This window comes from Carassius gibelio, chromosome A9 (assembly GCF_023724105.1).
Source record: "Carassius gibelio isolate Cgi1373 ecotype wild population from Czech Republic chromosome A9, carGib1.2-hapl.c, whole genome shotgun sequence".
Taxonomy (NCBI): Eukaryota; Metazoa; Chordata; class Actinopteri; order Cypriniformes; family Cyprinidae; genus Carassius; species Carassius gibelio.
This window is the reverse complement of record NC_068379.1, coordinates 20,955,631-20,975,021: the sequence shown is the minus strand read 5'-3', so window position 1 is coordinate 20,975,021 and position 19,391 is coordinate 20,955,631. Positions and strand designations below refer to the sequence as shown.

The 19,391-nt window shown below is 38.9% G+C and overlaps 2 protein-coding genes across 3 annotated transcripts; both read left to right on the top strand.

The window, feature by feature from the left end:
• Nucleotides 1-5,756: 5,756 nt before the first annotated feature.
• LOC128019930 (oligodendrocyte transcription factor 2-like) lies at nt 5,757-7,998 on the top strand. Its single transcript, XM_052606299.1, has 2 exons — nt 5,757-5,893; nt 6,314-7,998. Exon 2 carries the CDS (start codon nt 6,356-6,358, stop codon nt 7,175-7,177), a length of 822 nt encoding a protein of 273 aa, XP_052462259.1. The 5' UTR covers nt 5,757-5,893; nt 6,314-6,355; the 3' UTR covers nt 7,178-7,998.
• An 8,081-nt stretch (nt 7,999-16,079) lies between these two features.
• Nucleotides 16,080-17,939, top strand: olig1 (oligodendrocyte transcription factor 1). Of its 2 annotated transcripts, XM_052606306.1 has the most exons (3): nt 16,080-16,304; nt 16,454-16,604; nt 16,737-17,939. In XM_052606306.1, the coding sequence occupies exon 3, from the start codon at nt 16,738-16,740 to the stop codon at nt 17,440-17,442; it is 705 nt and encodes a 234-aa protein (XP_052462266.1). In that variant the 5' UTR covers nt 16,080-16,304; nt 16,454-16,604; nt 16,737; the 3' UTR covers nt 17,443-17,939. The 2 variants fall into 2 exon arrangements, with proteins under 2 accessions (XP_052462266.1, XP_052462264.1); XM_052606304.1 differs by lacking the exon at nt 16,454-16,604.
• The last annotated feature ends 1,452 nt before the right edge of the window (nt 17,940-19,391 follow it).

Below are 19,391 nucleotides of genomic sequence, written 5' to 3'. Positions count from 1 at the left end.
AGGGTGACACAGAGGGCAGCTCTCACCCACAACAACTCTCCTCCTTTGAAAACAAAACCCCAACCTGTTACTGCTTCAGCCTGACTGTGGGAGGGGGTGCTTGTAATAAATGTCCCAGCCCCCTCGTTAGGCATCACTAGGGTAAGTGCATGTGTATGTGTTTGAGTGAAGGATCAGGAAGCAATAGTACAGGAATGCTCTCTTATAAGTGACTTTTGGGACTGAGAGTGAGAGCTGTTTGTCACTGTTTTTCATATGCATGTCTTTTTCTGGTCCCTTCCCATTTTTATCTTTGTTTCCCCTAAGAACTCCACAGACTTGTCAGTTTAGGCAAATAGATTCGATAAACTGTTTAAAAAAATAAAAATATCCTGTTAAGTCGTCAAAATAAGCAGCTGTTGTTTCTAGAAGTTCACTGTACAAAAATATGATGACAGTGTTTCAGGTTTAATGGGATGGCATATCAATTTATGGCTTGTAACTATACATTTAATTTAGTGATGTATGTTTATATATACAGTTTTACAAAATTTGCACTGTGATGATCACTATAATAATACAGGTAGTAAAATAGAGAGCCACATAATGAATCACAGTTCATCACATATTGCTTGTCCATAAAACATGGCCAATATTTATATATTGACAGTGCACAGGTTCATAGAAAAATGACAAACCACCACCAGGATAATACACAATACTAAAATAATGCAATAAATAAAAATGTTTTTTTTTTTTAAACCTGTATGATTGACTTTTATGTGTGAAAAAGAAATTACATCAGTATCGATATGAATCAAGAAAAAGTAAGACGGGTAGAGAAAGAGAAAGACAGAGGGTGAGAGTGAAAGTTTTTTTCTGATATTAAAGCATTGTTACACTAAATCAAAGCTGTTTGGAATAATTGTGGAAGAAAAAAAAAGGCTGTTTAGTGAGAAAGGGACAGAGAAAATGTTGGATTGTGAGTGGGATATGCATAGGGTTATTGACTTTTTTATGTGTGAGAATATATATATATATATATATATATATATATATATATATATATATATATATATATATATATATATATATATATAGATATATATATATAGATATATTTTTTTTTTTTTACTGTTTTTGTCAATGCAATGAAAGTCAGTTGGGTCCTAAATAACATTACCCCACAGACTTTCACTAAATCCATATCCGTCTCATAAACAATCTTTTTTTAAAAAGAATATTATTTTGTGTTCTGCAGAAGAAAGTCTTACTGGTTTAGAATACTATGAGGGTTAGTAAAGTATGGAAAAATGTTCATATTTTTTGTTGAAGTATGTATTTCGGTGCAGATTTCATAAGATACAAAAACTTTTTCTTGATTCATATTGGAACTGATGTCATCTCTTTTTCAGGTTCCATCTAGCAACCCCCCTTCTTCACCTAAGAACACATATGCAATCACACACCCCTCCTTTATATCTTCCCCTCTTGCAGGATCAGGGGAGCAGCTTGTGGTAACATTTGTATCATTTGGCTGCAGCAAATCCCACAGCTTTTTTCCTGAAAAGAAGCAGCCACCTTAAAAAAGGGGGGGTTCTACTCCAGTGAAGCCCCTGTCTTTTTCCTGCTCTCAGCCTGTGCTCAGCAGTCTGCATGCCCCTCACCATCGCTTGCAAATCCCCCTTTATCCGCTGGCAGCCAGATGGGGTGGCAGGAATAATAGGCAGAGCCTGATGAGCACCATTCAATTTGTCCAGCCGTGTAAAGGAGCTTGTAAGCCGTTCCATTTGAGCAGGGTGTAATAGTAGCCAGGGGAGCAGAGGCTATGTTAAGACTTAATTACCTACTAATGGCTGTTGTAGGGACAAAAGACTTCTGTAGACCCCAACAACTTACACTCCTGTAATAGAGGAGAAGGAAGGGAGTAGAAGGGGAGGGGGGCTGTTTATTGAGATGTTGTGGCCAGAAATTTTTGATGTCCATATGTCAAAAATGTCATCAGCACAACTTTAGTTCACTATGCATGAGATGTGTGGATGGAAAGAAGAAAAGACTTTGCTTCATGTACTTTGATTTTCTTCAGAAAGCCATTTGGGTTGGGAGAAAAGTTTTTCTTTTTCGTTTTCCTTTTTCATTCTTTTTTCTTTTCTTATTCTCTTTCTTTTTCAGTTGGAGGGAAGATTAGCAGGATTAAGACTGGCTCACATATGCTGCTCTTCACTACTGGCATTCATCACAACACAAGCCCAACTGCCACCCAGACGGGGGGAGAAAGAGAAAGACAGAGAGTGAGAGTGAAAGTTTTTCTCTGATATTAAAGCATTGCTACACTAAATCAAAGCTGTTTGGAATAATTTTGGAAGAAAAAAAAAAGGCTGATTAGTGAGAAAGGGACAGAGAAAAAATTGTTGGATTGTGAGAGGGTTATGGAAGAGGATGCAATAGCGTTTATGATGGAAAATAGCTAAAGAGGTGTAGGACATACAGTTTGGTCAAAAAGTATTTATTTATTTTTACTAAAAAAAAGTTGTGGGATTTTGATAATTGTTGAAAAAAATATGATGAGAAAGGTTAATACTGAGTACTCTCCAATCAATTTTAAGCAAGATTGTGACACTGATCATGTAAATTTTACTGGATAACCTGATTGTCAGCTTTTTTCATTTTTAAAAAACTTTAATGTACCTTTATATTGCTTTGTGTTGTTTTACCTTGGCATGAAAACTTAATGCTGCTTTGTGGGTTTCTTATGACTAAGGGAGTGACAGCAAATTTGGCTAAAAGCATCTGCTAAATACATGAATGTACCTCTTTTGGTCATACAAACAAGCAAGTAGGAATGTAAAAAATATTTGTTGTGGTTTCCATTTACCACTATAGAAGATTGCTCAATGACGAATTCTGCTTTTGAGAACCCCGGAAAAAAATTGAAGATGTCCATTTTAAAATGATTGAAAAACAGAATCATTTTCACTAGTGTTTTTAGTGAATTGTATTTATTTTGGAAATAACTCCCAGTTGGATTAATAAGACAGGATGAGAAAAAAAATGTCTGACTAAACACCACCTCATTTTTACAGAACAACAAAAAATGTTGAAGATGTAGAATGTGCCATGACACGACAGTTAGATGTAATGCATAGAAAGACATGCTTTCAAGTACTGTAAAATACTGTACTGCATGTTGAGTTTGGGGTTAACCATGCAAAAAAATGGTGACACTTAACTCCAGGTGGATTCATTAGCTTAAATATGACTGCAGTTACAGCTCTGGCTAATTTAGCTCTTAGGGTTAACAGTTTTCACACATATACACACATCTGCCCACCTCATTATTGGAATGCATACGCAAACACATCATTATCTCATAAAGGTAATGAGAAAAGAAGAGTCTGGCGTTGCCAACCGGCAGAAATTAGCACTCAGTCTCCCTTCACACTCATCCAACAGGCTAACATTCATTCACCCTGAGGTGGCAAAAGCTCTGCTATCTTCCTCCCTCTTTCTCTGAGGCAGGCCCTCATTAAACAAATAGCTTTTAATTAAATGACTGAATGACATAAAATGTATCCAGTTCTGTATTTTTGTCATTTCAGCTGATTAAATTTTCTGCACCTGAATTGTGAAATTTGAATAAGCTGTAAAATTCTGTGGAACCTGGCATTTCTCTCTCTCTCTCTCTCTCTCTCTCTCTCTCTCTCTCTCTCTCTCTCTCTCTCTCTCTGTTTTTAAGCAAATATGTGAAAACTCAGAATAAAATAGTATCACTTTGCATTAGTGTACATTTTATGCATATTAAATTTATTTAAATAATTACAATTGGAGCAGTGACAAGTGGTCCACAAAACCTTAGAATCAAGGACATTGCTCATTAGGCTTTCACGCAGCACTGTAATCACATAAGTGGCCAGTGTTTATGCTGAGAGTCTTGTTTAGGCAGGTCTGTAAAAAAAATAATGTACATCTTTGTCATTGGCTCATTGTGATCTAAATCAAGAGGTAATGACGTCAGCCAAGCATGCGCTTAATTAGCCTTAATTGGCAACATTCTCGGCGGACTACAGTTACCAAAGTTTGTTTGAATCGAGGGCAGACCAACCCCAGTCTTTCTCTTTCTGTAATTGCTCCCTTTGACAGTTGGCAGTCAGTGTGGGTGCGTGTGAATTTGTGCGCATTCTTCCCCGGGTGACATTTTAGATAATTATATGCGCGAGGAATAAACTGCAGCTCTGACAATAGGGTTTTTTCTGTCCCCCCGTTTCTAATCCAGACAGTCGCGGCATATATTACCATTTCGCTACACTTAACAAGTGAGATTACCGGAATTCATAATGAAGGAACTGAACTACAATTTATCTCCGACACCGCCGTTTTAAACCAAATCATTTGCATAAGCGTATTTAACGAGAGTAAACAAGCAAACAGACAGACGGGACTGTCCGCACGGGGAAAACAACCCAACTACAAGAGCTCATAGATGCTTCAATGAAAATATGTTTAAGACCTTGATCTGGGGAATTCTCTCACCTGTGGAGTCAGAAGAACAGACACATGACTATCTATCTATCTATCTATCTATCTATCTATCTATCTATCTATCTATCTATCTATCTATCTATCTATCTATCTATCTATCTATCTATATTAAAATAGGCTATGTAGCTATACAGCCTGCGTTTATGGAGGCTATGTCCAATTAATTTCCAAAGTAAAAGCGAAATGTAATTGCTCATTTATGGGTGCTGTGTAACCCGCCCGTTTATGCCCTCCTCTTCTACCCCAAACAATAACTTCTGTTTGCCCATATTGGCCTAATTGATTTGTTTCAGATCATAACCGTTAAAAGCCATTTTACACGCCTCGTTTATTAACGATTTAAATGGGCTTAACGGCTGAAATTATTAGTCAGCTGTCCTGCGCCCGCAAGGGGTCACCGGGTTAAAACAATATGAGCGCATTCAAACCGCAAAACAGTGTCTGCAACTGACCGCGCTCAATCCGGCGGGATATATGCACGGTATTTTGCATCCATTCTCCATCACACTATAGAAAAACTGTCTATGACCATCAGCTTCCTGAGCTGCATTTTTCAAAGCTAATTAATTCGTATGAATCCAGTGAGAAATGTTAGCTAAAACTAATATGTAATGTAAGCTATTATCAATTTAATAATAGGCTAATGATGAATATTTTAAAAAAATAATATGTACAATTTTAATTATGCTAAATGGTGGCTTATAGCCTATATTTAGCTCTAGCCTATCTTGATTTAGCCTACAAAAAATAAATAATTAAATTTATTGTAGAATATTGTAGAAACATAATTTTCTGTAAAGTTGCTTTGTAACGATTCGTATTGTAAAAAGCGCTATACAAATAAACTTGAATTGAATTGAATTGAATAAAAAATAATAAAAAAAATTAAAATGATTTTTTTGTGTTCAGTCATTTGTTTTTGTTTTCGGTGGTAAACGCAGGGGTAGTGTACTATTTAGAGTTTTGAAAGTTTGAAAATTTGTCCACGCATGCATCACTTAACTTAATATTTTTAGGACAGTCTGCACAGTTTGTTCAACCGACTCACTGTAATCCAAACCTAACGATGCTCTATGAGGATACACCATATGCGAAGTGTGTCTAATGTATTTAATGAAGCCTCGATTTTTTTTCTTTGCAATGACATCAGGTTTTAGGGCCCCCACCCACTGGAGCTCATTGGTTCTTGATGGGCTGTCGGAAAAGCGTTGACATTGTCCCGGTGTCTTGCCCCGGGTGGTGGGGAGGAGGGACCTACTATAAAATACCCCTCGTCACTCTCGGGCGTGCCAAACACAAACAGTGCACGAGTGAACTGGAATAACGAGGAAATTCTTCAAAGCCACACACTAGCACGCGCTTGCACCTGCTACCGGTAAATTTGAATATATAGAAAATATTGATTAATTTGTAAAAATGTATAAAAGCAATGTGGATTAGTAAAGGTCAGCATTATTTAAACGATTAGCTTAAATAATGTTCTCTTTGCAATTATTCAGTGGAGTAATTTATTTGACTGTTTTGGCATATTAGATAATCGCTAACTTCTGGTCATAATTATATTTTTATATTTGCTGAACTGGCAAACTGTGTAACAAATTTTACAGCTTTACTTGTAAACTTATTGCGCAGGCGAGTTGCAAAGAATCTCTAGGACATACTAGGACTTTAAATCTGCTGCACTGCATTTAATCAAGCCGTAGCCTATTACCGTTTTTTTTTTTTTACTTTTCGTAATTATTTCGTATTAAATTTGTTTTAAGTTTTAGATTTTAATCATTCTCTACTTTTAAAGGAATATTGACATCTGCGAGAATCTGAAAGCGCACTGAACACCATGGACTCCGACACGAGCCGAGTGTCCAGTAGACCTTCTTCTCCTGAAGGCGATGATCTCTTCCTGTCCTCTGTCAAGAAGTCAGTGGGTTTCTCCGGGGCCGTCTCCTCCACGCAGATCGATTCTTCTCCCGAGTTAAGAGTTACAGACCTGCAGGGCGTCTCCAGCGCCGACGAGGACGCAGTCACTCTGAAGATGCTCTCCAAAAAGGACCGTAAACTTCTATCCGAGACTGAGCTGCAGAGCATGCGCCTCAAGATCAACAGTCGCGAGAGAAAACGCATGCACGACCTCAACATCGCCATGGACGGGCTCCGGGAGGTTATGCCCTATGCCCATGGGCCATCCGTGCGCAAGCTCTCCAAAATAGCCACCCTACTGCTGGCACGCAACTACATCCTTATGCTGAGCAACTCACTGGAGGAGATGAAACGGCTTGTAAGTGAGATCTACGGAGGAGGTAGCGGGGCTCATCACACCGCCTTCCATCCGTCCAGCTGTGGCACCCTTACGCACGCGGCGGGCGCTCCGTTACCGGGTCATCATGCTGCTGTCTCGCATTCGTCTCACCCGGTGCACCATCCTCTGCTTCCACCAGCAGTGTCAACTGCCGTATCTCTCTCCGGCCCGGGTCTCTCAGCCGTCAGGCCGCATCACGGACTCATCAAAGCACCAACAGCCAGCGCTGGCACACTTGGCGCTGGTTTCCAGCACTGGGGTGCGGGGATCCCGTGTCCGTGCAGCATGTGCCAGGTTCCTCCGCCTCACGTGCCCGGTATGAGCACCGTCAGCATGTCACGACTGACAAGTGACTCAAAATGAAGTAGCCTATACTGAACTTTGATAAAAAATCTTTGAGACGGAACCATAGACTTTATATAAAAGCTGTATTATCTTGTTTATCAGTTTATGGCTGAACAATTGTTTTTGGAAAGCACAAATAGTTCTGAAGCGAAGAAAATGGATCAAAGCCACTAACATAGTTTTCTAACACTTAAGAGTTCTTAGGGTTTACTATCCATGTGCATTTCTGTGTATAAAGTTTGTGAAAATGGCATATCTTACTCTTTTTAGCCTTGAAACAAGGGACTGTTATTTACAAAAGAAGTTTAATGCGAAACAGATTCATAGGATAATTAAATATAATTAAAACTTACAATTCATTATGCAGTTAAAGATTGCTAGTTTAATGGGCAATTACTGTTAGACGAAATTATACATTAAAAAGTTATAGAGCTTTTAAAAAAAACATAATGGCACTGTACTGTGTAAATATGTAGATAGCGTTTGTACAGTTTGAAAGATTTTATATTACCTTCCTCTGTTTATGTTTGGGGTCAGAATTCATTTGCCAAGCGTTGTCTGTAATAGGAAGTATGCACCTGTTCATCTCTCTCTCTCTCTCTCTCTCTGTCTTTATCTCTCCCTTTACTTTTCTGGCTTTCCATTTTTGTTATTTTTTATCTTTTCTTTCTGCATAAGCTTACCCGACATGGCCGATGCGAAGAATGATCAGCTTTTATTTTTTTATAATAAAGTGTAAAAGGATATTTATTTACTTATTTTGATGGTATTTTCAAATTAATGTACATTGAATGTTTGAGTCCTAACTGTAAAATAAATGTTGTAAAATGATGCATTTATTTGCTTGTTTGTGCTTGATTAATTAACCTAATTTATAATAATAATTATCATTATTATTCAGTGTGCAAAATCTATCTATCTATCTATCTATCTATCTATCTATCTATCTATCTATCTATCTATCTATCTATCTATCTATCTATCTATCTATCTATCTATCTATCTATCTATCTATCTATCCATCTATCTATCTATCTCGAAACTTCAACACGTCAAAAAATAATATTAAAAGAAAATTAAATTACAGCGCTGTTGGATTGAAAAAAAAAGGTAGCTATTCTTGGAAACAAATCAGTTACTCACTCGTGATGTCATCAAACAGAGAGTGTTCAGAGCGACACCATTTAGTGAATTTAAACTGGAACAAAGGCGGTCTAAAAAGAGTGCGAATGTTCTTACTTCGAGCTTATAGATAAACCCCACAGTAAGTTTTATATTGTAATGTTTAATTTTTTTATATAGTTGGTATTTTATTTAGTGTTTTAGGCTAGACGTTCTTTTATATTAAGTAAAAAATAATGCTTGATACATTGTGTAAATCAATTTTTTAGTTACGAATGATTGTTTTTTCAAACGCAATTTATCCCAACTGTATGATTTAGATTTACACATTATCCTAGACTACTATTAGATGTTTATACAGGCAAATTAAACTAAGCTGCAACTGAATAACGAGTATCTTTATAACTAGTAAAAACACAGAGAGAGAGAGAAATCACTTAATTGATCATTCTAATCAACGCAAATTCACCACCATTGCATTCGTTTGCGTTAGAATGACAAAATAGTTTATTATAACCCAGTAATTCTGAACAGAAGGATAACCGTAGATTAAGTTCCTATACAGATTGAGAGAAAATATAAATTCCAGCCTATGGTCAGAGAGAGAACAAGTTAGTGTGATATAATGAATGTGTTACAATGACTTCACTTACACTTGACTTCTGTCACCTGTGTGAACACTCTTATCTGTCAGCCAATGATTCTGCTGCGTTTGGCAGTTTTCCAAATGAGACCTTGTAGATTTTCTAATAAACATTTATGAAGCATGTCCACTTCATTCTGGAAAGAATGAGATAACCTTCATGTTTTAAGCTTCAAGGAGGAGATCATTTATTTAGAATGTAGGAAACGTATTTGAAGTCTTTCCCTACACACAATAGGCAAACAAATAAAATAAATAAATAAATAAAAATAAACCTGGAGCTGCGAGATGGAGGGAATAAATTAAGATACATTAAGTGGAATACAAACTAAACGCCAGCTGCTGGATTGCAGATTGCTCTTTCTGTTGCAATGTTTTCCAAGGGATTTTTGAGCTGGAACGATATGGAGTAAAGCTGGCTTTTGAATATTCATATTTGCCACTTGTTTATTTGTCTATATTTTTAAACATTCATTGTATTATTATAATTTGTTCTATTTTTTTTTTTTTTTTTTTTTTTTTACAAAATAAGGAGTCATTCATATTTTATATGGACAAACGTAACTGATTATTATAGAAGATAAATTTTTTTATTTTATTTTTTTACTTTTTTTATCTGCCGATTTATTTTGGGCAGTTTAAAATCATCATGCCAACTGAATAATTTAAATTGAACAAAAATGTCTCATATACATCATCAAATCTTCACGAAAGTATTTTAAAGTTTCAATAAAAAAAGGACTGCACCCTTAACAGCAGTCAGTGTAATAGTAATGTCTACCCCAGATTGAGCTCCATGAAAGCAAACAGGCTGCTGATGTCTTGTCTTCCTCCACTAACATCTGCTTGTTAGTAATCTTCAGCCGCCTCGCCCATTTGCTCCGCGTAAAATGCAATTACTCCGAAAGTTAATGAGAATTACACGCTATCACGTTTCCAAATTAATCAGAGCTGCACCTCCCCCTGCGGAGCCACTGAACACAGTCCACCTTAACGAAGGCCTCCTCTCAATCAGACTTGCTGACACATATTTACAGATACTAATATACCGTAACTAATAAATCTACATATATGCTAACGTGTCATGAGTCCAGTAACAACTGCACTTTAGTAGCCGACGTCATCGCATACAGATCATTGCATAGCAGATCAAACAAATATGACGTCAGTGTAAATTAACTGAATGTACATAATCTGTTGCATTATATAAAGTAACTGTTTACTATACTGTTAGAAAAAGTAGGCTATAAATGAAACCTTTTTCAGAAGATAGCGACTATTTTATTCTGAAGAAGGCTACAACACTCTCATGCATTTTCACAGATTGTGTTTAGTGTTTAATGTTTATTATGTGTGTGTGTGCCAGGTGATTTTAAACTCAGATCTTAAAGCCATCTTTAAATCCTCTGATTCAGCACAGATGTTGGGCCATTCAGAGGCAAACACTAGGCCTTGTTAGCCCAAAGGATTACAGCTAGAGGATTGAAGAGATGCATCAAAGGTGGTGGAAAAAAAAAAAAAATAGTGTGGAGAAAAAGAAGAAGAGCCAAAATAAATAAATGAAGTGCATCTGTTGCATTGTGGGACAATTGAAAGTAACAAGAAAGAAAGATGGGGACAAAAGTAAAGTTATCCACTTTGTCTCCTTCAATGTGTTTTTGGGCCTCTCAGTTTCATTGATCCATCATCTTTATAGCAAGTGTCAGTCATTTATCATAATCATTTCAAGAAGTACATTTTAGAGGAGGAGCAGACGGATGATTTGAGGAACCCATACAGTGTACATATGAGAGCACACATCCCCAGGGTCTAGTGTTTATCTCACCCTCCATCATCTGTTCATCCTTATGTAACACACCCCATGGAGAGGAGGACATTTCCATGTAAAAGTCATTGTATTATTCTTTATTTTAGTTTGTTGGGATTCATTGAGTGTCTTGTGATGATTGTATGATTAAAAAACATTGCGTGAAACAAGACTGGCATGAATTTGGGTGACATATTCTGCTGCATAAATATATATATATATATATATATATATATATATATATATATATATATATTAATTTATCTGAAACTAAATGGAAATGCAATTTATTTAGCAAACCTCTATCTACAACTTGGCAACCTGCAATTGTTTAGGAAATTGTTAAGGAACTTTTACTAACTTCTTTCTCAAACAAAAATATCAAAGTTTGAAAGTGAGATCATTTTTTTTTTCTTTTTTTCAATTTGTCTCTTTTTCAGCTATTGCTATTGGGCTTTTGGGAGTGAGTGAGAGAGAATAAGAGAGACAGCATGTATGTGCGTCTGGTGCTTGTTTTCAGGTCATGAGCTGGGGTGCTGTGTGCACCTAAAAGTCTATGATTTTAAATCCAGTGCACTGTCATACAGGGTGGATCAATGTGTTTACTGAGAGTCAATGTGTTTACTGAAAGAGACTAAGACAGATGGAGCAGAGAAACTGAGAGAAAAAAAAAGAAGTCAACGGAGTGTTAGATAGAAAGATGTGCATTAAGAATGTTTGAGCGGTTAAAGAAAGGAGATAATCCTGTAAGGGGATGAACTCTTGGATATTCATGACTGGCTGAGTGTGGATGCTCTATGAAAAGAGGACAGGGCCTTGACAACTTAACATCGAAGAGCACCATGGGAGCTCCACAGGCCAATAAGGGTTTGTAGCTGCTGGACTTTTTGTTTGTGGCTTTTTTTCTGTCCAGCTGAACCTTTTCAGAGAAATGATCTTATGTGCAGTGTCCTTTCAGAAAAACTGTGTGTGTGCCCGATTACTTTGTTCTGCAATCTGATCCTGTTCTGGCATATGTCTCTCTTTTTCAGTCCACTGGGAACACTCTCATTCTCTGTCTTTCTGCAGCACAAAATCATATTAGTAACTTTAAGGAGTGAGCAAGAAACTTTCTGCCCACTTCTGTCATCGCACACATGCTTTCACATACACACTCTGTCTTGTATTGCTGCATTTATCTGGGGTGTGTTGTGTGTGCATGTGTCAGGGTGGTTGATGTATGGTTGATTGATAGAGGTGTTCCGCTCTCAGTTTGCATGGGTCGCCTGACTCTTCTTTTCTCTCATTTATCTTCACTCATTTTCAGCCGCCTTCACAAGTGTCTGAGAATCCATTCTTCATCAGGCCTACACTTCCTGAATGGAGGGCAGACGACACTATAGCTAACATTCAACACCAAAAAGCTAAATTAGGTAAATTACTCTGTACACATGCTATATTCAAACAATGGGAAATATAATCAAACAATGGAACATCTCGTTGCCTTGTTGAGTTTAGGCATCTTTGGCTGGTTAATTTTTTTTCTTTCCTGTAACATTTTTACCACTTTCCACCCTTTTTTTCCTTTTGGTCTCTCTGGCTTGTCCCTTTTCATGTTGTCTTGTTGTCTTTTCATCTAGTCAATGAGTTATTCCATGTCTTCTCCGCAAACCTAGTTAGTAAAAAAATGAGTGGAACTACATGGGCACGAATATAGGTGACACATTCTGAAGCATAAATTCATTCATTTCTGCCTCAATGCATTTACATAACAAATGATTACATTTTATTTAAACATACCTTTAAGAGGGGAATTTAAAGGATAAATGATTTAAGGGATAAAGAAATTTTTTTAAAATGTATTGTAAAGTAAACCATTTGAACTTTGCATCACTGGAAATTACTGTGGGTTGTTCAACATTTCTATCATAAAACATTTGTCCGATATTAAATGCTTAGCTACTTGCATCTTCCCTTGCACTCTTTTACTGTTAAAACTAAAGAGTTGCACTGGAATACATCTTCAGTTTCCATGAACAGTAAAGTAGACCTTCTGTCTATTACATAATTTTTGATGAGAGCTGTTAGTTGAAGAATGCCATCCTAAAAAATTAACAAAGATAATGTTGTGTAATGAAATTTAGCAGAGCAGCATCAAGAATATCAAATACTTGGTGGAACAATTTCACCATATATGATTAATGGGAGAGATCCCTCAAAGTTCAATTCAAATAAAGCCCATGAACTGAAAGGGAGTCAATAATTTAATTCTGAATGTTGCACAACCCTAATACACAAAAATGAATGCCGCCTGAATATTAATGAGTTTATCAATCTAAAAGATGCATTGCAATAATTAGAAGTGAAGCAAAGAAAGGCAGGAGCTGTCCTAGAAATGGTTACTTCACCCACACAATTTATACGTCAAGATCAAAAGATGTGAATGATGAAGCTTACTCACAAAAACTCAATGGCCTTTGCATTTATTCCTAAATCACTGCTGTAAAGAGATCAACAAAAAGGTAAAAACCATGAAATGGAATTCTGTCTCATAAAAGGATTATTATTATTTTTTTTTACATGAAGCCTTTTGGCATGGCATTCTGCAATGCATATGTTCAATGTGACGTGTCAAAGTGAGTGCTCTTATTAGTGAAATGTGACACACATGGCAGCTGGCATTGAGTAGCCCGTGACAGCTATAATCAGTGTGTCCTCAGCAGGACCGCTTCAGAGCGTGTGTTTGAAGAACAATCCCCAGCACTCTCTGGATGTCAGTGTGTGTATGATTTTGAGTCCGTTGTGTCAACTGTTCTTCGGGCAACTTGACAAAAGGCCCATGGGGTGACTCTTCGCCTCGTCTCAACCATCTGAGAAGCCAACCGTTCTGTCCAGGCCAACCTTTCCCAGAGCATGCTGGGAGTCACAATACCCAGCCTTCAGCTCATTGGTTCCGCCTTATTAACAGCTTGTAATCTTCTCATATCCATGGCCGCTGGCCCAGAGCAACATGTCAAGCAGGGTTCACAGCGCTCTGAAGCTCGAGACAGTTCACCTCACCCATGTCAACTTTTTTACAGCATCTCCACCAGATACACATTCGTGACAGTGAATGTGAATCATCTGACGAAGTTTGAGGCCCTCCAGTCTCGCCCTCCACACCTGCTTCTCTCCAGGAGAGAGATAGAGAGAATAAAGTTGTGACATCTGTTTATTTCTCATTAGAACTTTTCTTTATACAGGTTTATTGGTGTGCAAGACAGCTCTGCAGTATGTGCAGTACGGACACAATCTGGCGAAGGGCTGGCCAGCCGGCAGTTGAAATATCATGCTCTGCATTTAGCAGACGTTTCTCGGCATCCATGGTCTGGTGATGAATATGGACTATGTTACTGATTTTTTGCATCAGCTTGTTTTGTGACCTTCTACATCATGAAAAACAGCTAGCAGTGCAAGCTGTCAACGTTAGCACAGGTACTCCAGCTTCTTTATGCCCAATGTTTCCTTGTTTTGTTTCTGGGTAATTAAGCTCACGTGTCTGTCAGAGAGGCTTTCCACTGGCGCACAGAACTGTTTTTGAAATAAGAGAAGGGAGTGAGAAATTGTTGGCAAAAGGAGTGGTTGATAAGATGTATTTTTTGAAACAGTAACTTGAAAATAAATTACAGAAAGGCCTATAGCTTGATCAATGTTTTTCCAAATGGGTATTATTTTTGTTTTCATCAGAGGTCAGGTTTTTCATCTTCTGAGGAACACAAGAGCAACTGTTTTCCAGAATGTACTGGCATCTCTTTTTCTTACAATGAAAGTGAATGGGGTTGTAGCCCAAATTACGTGTTTTAACTGTCCATTCGCTGAGGCTGCGTGATCTCAGTTGCATTTGTGTACATTCAAAATGTCAAGATGCATCATCAAATATCAGTAATGTTGATTCATCCCTTAGTGAACAGAACAACATATTATTTACAGCAATCCACATATGATACAGAGATATTCAGCTTAAAATTGATTCGTTTTCCCTTTTAATTTTGTTGTGGGGGCAGTTGAAACGTTTTTACATGATTAAGTTATCGTGCATGTGTGTGTTGTATGTGTCTCTTAGAGATGGGAACCCCAGCAGTGCCAAGGGAACACACGTTTTACTAGTAACTACAGGAAACAGGCTTGGTGTGAATGAGTTGATTGAACCCCCAGGTGCAGCTCCAGAGACCCAGCCCAAGTTTGCCGGATTGACCCAGACGGAGCACACTATGACCACAAAGACAGCCCTCATCTCCCCCTTGCCTGGCTCCAATGGTCCCTGACCCTTTATAGCCTTGTCATGAAACCCACGGAGGCAATCGGCACTGGGGGCAGGGGGTACGGATGTGAGCCCCCCGGCACTGCGCCACCCCATTCAACTCCCCACAAACTGGACGGAAGGACAGAGAGCGGGAGGGGGGCGTTGTTGTGGGTGGACACCAGGTTCTTTCTTTCCCCTCTCTTTTTCATCTCTTCTCTCTGTCTCTGTGTCAGAGCAGGTGTCCCTTTCGGCCCTCTCTTCTCACCCTCCCTCCTTTCTGTCGCCGTTTCTTTTCACACACACGTTCACAAACGTACAGCTGACGAACATCCCAGCTCTAATCCATCACAGGCTGTCTTTTATAGGTTAGCTAGAGGCACACACACTTCCACACACCCCAACACACTGGCAGGTTGTGTTCTGTTGCCCTGCAGGTGCCTGGCGTTCCGATTGCTCTTTAAAATCTCTTTCCTGTCTGAGCCTACGAGTATGCGTGCATGGATGCCATGATACCATTCACCGGGACCGGGTGCCGCCACCTTCTTACCCTCCTCTCACCCCTGCAAGACAAACAGAAGATTCTGTGTTCTCACCTCCTGCTCTCAACGTGAACAACATGCTTTCTGTTTATGTCTCTTCCTTCCTCTCACGTTTAGAGGGAGGCTAAAAGAAAATGTGTCAATAGTTTGGGAAAAGAGATAATTACACCGTTTGTATGTTTTACAATCAGTCTTTCACTGGATATGTCCGGTTTGCCACCTGTACCGAGAATCATTAGGCCTTCTATTTGTTGGCTCACTTGTTCATTTGCTTCCTCATTCAATCACATGTCACCATATATCTGATCCATGCAAAAATATAACAGTATTGCATTGATATAAGCAGAAATAAAGACATCTTCAGAACCCATTTAATAAATATGGGGCATGTGCTCACAGTCAGGGTTTTCAACCATTGGAAATGTTGATCAAATCATTAGCATGGAGGGCAGATGAGGGGGCGTCAGGAACAGAAATTGAGAGAGTGAGTGAGAGAGAGAGAGAGAGAGATTGAAAGAGTAACCCATTACAGCAGTCCTTCTCTCATATTCTTCTAATGGTTAGGGAGTGTGTTAGTTAGCCATAGTTTAAAGATCTCCATGAAGGACAACTACATGGACAAAAGAGCAAACAATCTAACTGAGCATTTAACTGTTTTTAGGAAGATTAACTCGTGACTAGATGAAAATGTACTTGAAGAAGTGAACTGCTTTATTGTTACTCAAGAAATCCCTGGAAAGAACATCTGGAGCGTGCGGACCAATAGCTTGAAGGTAAAGTCTTTGCCTGCTAACAGGACTGAGCAACACAACAACTATAAAGCGATCACCCCAAAAATTCAAATTTTGCCATAATTTACTACATTTTGTGTGTTCCAATTGATGTTCTGTTCATGTTGTTCTTTCTTCTGTGGAACACAAAGGATGGCATTTTGAAGGCGTTTCTGTGCAATGAATGTCGTTTTGGATCACACTGACTTTGAATGCAAGGTCAAAAACAGACAATTTTCAAAATATGTCCCACAGAAGAAAGAATGTCAAACTTAATTTGGAAACAGTTGGAACAACATGATGGTGAGTAAATAATGAAGAATAGAGAACTTTAATTTCTTGGCTAAACACATTCTGTAAATCCCAAAGATAACATGCTGAGTTTTAAATTTTTCTCCCATATTCTAATCATGTTTTCTTAATATCTTCTTCCAGAATGCAGGCTGTGTCTGGTTTTAGGTGCAGAGAGCAGGGCGAGAGCTCTTTGCAGCAACTCATGCCAAGAATGGTTCGGGTAACGGGAGCAGGAGGACCAGGTTCCAGTGCTGAGGGTCTCCAGGGGCCTCTCAGATCTTTGAAACCCCCTCGTGAGCTTAGTGTGGAGGAACAACAGGAGCTACGGAGAAAGATCAACAGCCGTGAGAGGAAGAGAATGCAGGACCTCAACGTGGCCATGGATGCTTTACGAGAGGTCATGGTGCCCTACTCTTCTCCCACTGGTGTAGGTGGAGCACTGCAGCACCCTTACCTCCCTCCTGGAGCCCCTCCGACCGGACGGCGCCTGTCCAAGATCTCCACACTGGTGCTGGCCCGTAACTACATCCTGCTCCTAGGCTCCTCCTTGCAGGAGATGAGGCGTCTGCTGGGCGAGGTCAGCATCGGGATGGGCATCAGTGGGACTGTACCACGTCTGCTGCTGACAGGGGGGTGGCCGTTTCTTAACGGGCCAGGACAGCTTCTGCTTTCCCCTCCTGAGCAGCAAATGGGTGCAGCAAAGTGCCCCTTTCTGCTTCAGGGTACCCAGGAGGAGCCCTTGCCATGGGGGTCAGGCAGAATATCGGAGAACCTGGTGTGCCAGTGTGGGGTGTGTCGGACCACACGGGTGGTGCATGTTAATCCCGCCATACGTTTCCCAAAGTGATTCCAACATGGAGAAAGGCTAAAAAAATAATAATTCAAGGAACATGCTATTTTTTTAATGTCTGTGAAGGGTGGGGTGTCTTGGTTAATTTTTCGGTAACATTTTACAAAAAGGTTCAATTTGTTAACCTTAACTAAAAGTTAATAGTTCACCCAAAAACTAAAATTCTGTCATAATTTCTTCACCATCATGATGTTTCCAAACCTGTTTTCTTTGCTGAAACACAAATGAAGAAATGTTCATGTTCCACAGAAGAAAGACAGTATCATAAACAAACACTGAGCAAAACTTGTTCAAATTAGCATTTATAAAAAATTGGTTAATGTTAATTTCCACTTCTACTAATAATTTTTTTACATTTCAAGTGGTATAAAGTATGCATTAGCTAACTAAACCTTTTAAAGTGTTACTAGTTTTTCCTTTTGCAAAACACTATACAGTACATCTCACATATTGTTGTTCTCTCCTTTGTGTTTGCTAAGAATTAAACTAGTAATACTGAAGGAGTGTGTGTGTGTGTGTGTGTGTGTGTGTCTGTTGTTTGAAACTAGTGCAAAAGTTCATCTCTCTGCACATTTCCTTTTTTTTTTTTTTTTTATCTTGTCCTGTCAAAGTAAGTGTGTGCATGTGTGTGTATGCTTGGCTGCATCCAAACGGATTGAAATAATTAATTGTGCACCTCTTTTGCAGCACAAGGATGGAGCCTTTCTTTCACCCCGGCCTCCTCTGAACCCACCTCATTCAACTCCCCAAACAAACCCCACATCAAACCCGACAGCCCCATAATAATTAGACCACACTCATTCTCCAGCTTCACCATCTTTAATCCATTCCCTCGATCGCTGCTTGTCTTGGTAAATGCGTTGACATGGGCCAGTGTGGCACCATTCATTACTCTCTGTGAACAGCATATTCAAACGTCTGGAAAATGTGTTTCCACCAAAAGAGTTCACTTACCTAAATTACAAACAACACCCTCTCCAGCACCCAAACTCTGACATTCACCCCTCCAAAGGCTGGGCGTCTGAAAAAAAGAAGCAATTCTTTCAATCTCAGTGCACAGTGAAAGCCATGAAAGGAGGGAAAAGCAATTCCATCTTGTAGGAAGGGGTGCATGAATGAGAATGCAGATTATAATCATAAGCATGATGATAAAATACAAGGAATAATCGGTCCCACTGCAAAAGGGGATTAGTCCGGCCAGGCGCATGAAAGAGGGCGAGAGGCTGAATGGAAGGAGTCTGTTGCCCATCGCCCTGGACAAAAGGAGAGGTAGATGCCATTAAGTGAGATTAGGGTTAATAGGCCTTGATTTTCTTACAAGGAGGTAAAAAAAGAAAAAGAAGTACAGAGGGGGGAGAGGTGGGACAGAGAAGTAGGAAAGATTAAAGTAAGATGCCCCGACTTAAAACCCTTCTCTTTGCGAGGACGCACACACACACACTTTAACTTGCCACCTCTTACATTTACATATAGCTGCCTTATGTCCGCTGACAACTTGAAGAGATTACTTCACTAATTTTAACCTCACTTCAGTGCTTTTCCTAAAGCCATCTTCTCCTGTTGTTCCCTCCTGAGGTGATAACTTTCTCTCTGATGATGGTGGGCGTATTGTGAGAAGGATGTAGGGGTCTGCTCTCTCTTTGTGTTCATTCTTCAGCTCATCAGTGCAGCTAAATCCAGCCAAAACAAAATGAGACAAAAGAAGAGAAAGTACAACAGGGTGTCCTATTGTTCTCCACAAAATGCCTATGTGTCCTGGTACACTTCACTGATATATGCTCTGACAACCACTGTGTGAGTATGTGTGTGTGTGTGTGCTGCATCTGTACTGTGAATTCACAAATTCTCAGATTAATTGATCTGTTTCATTAACTGTTTAATGAGAGTACATTTGGGTAAAACCAATCAATCATGTTTAAGAATGTGTGTAATGTTTTTGATACTTG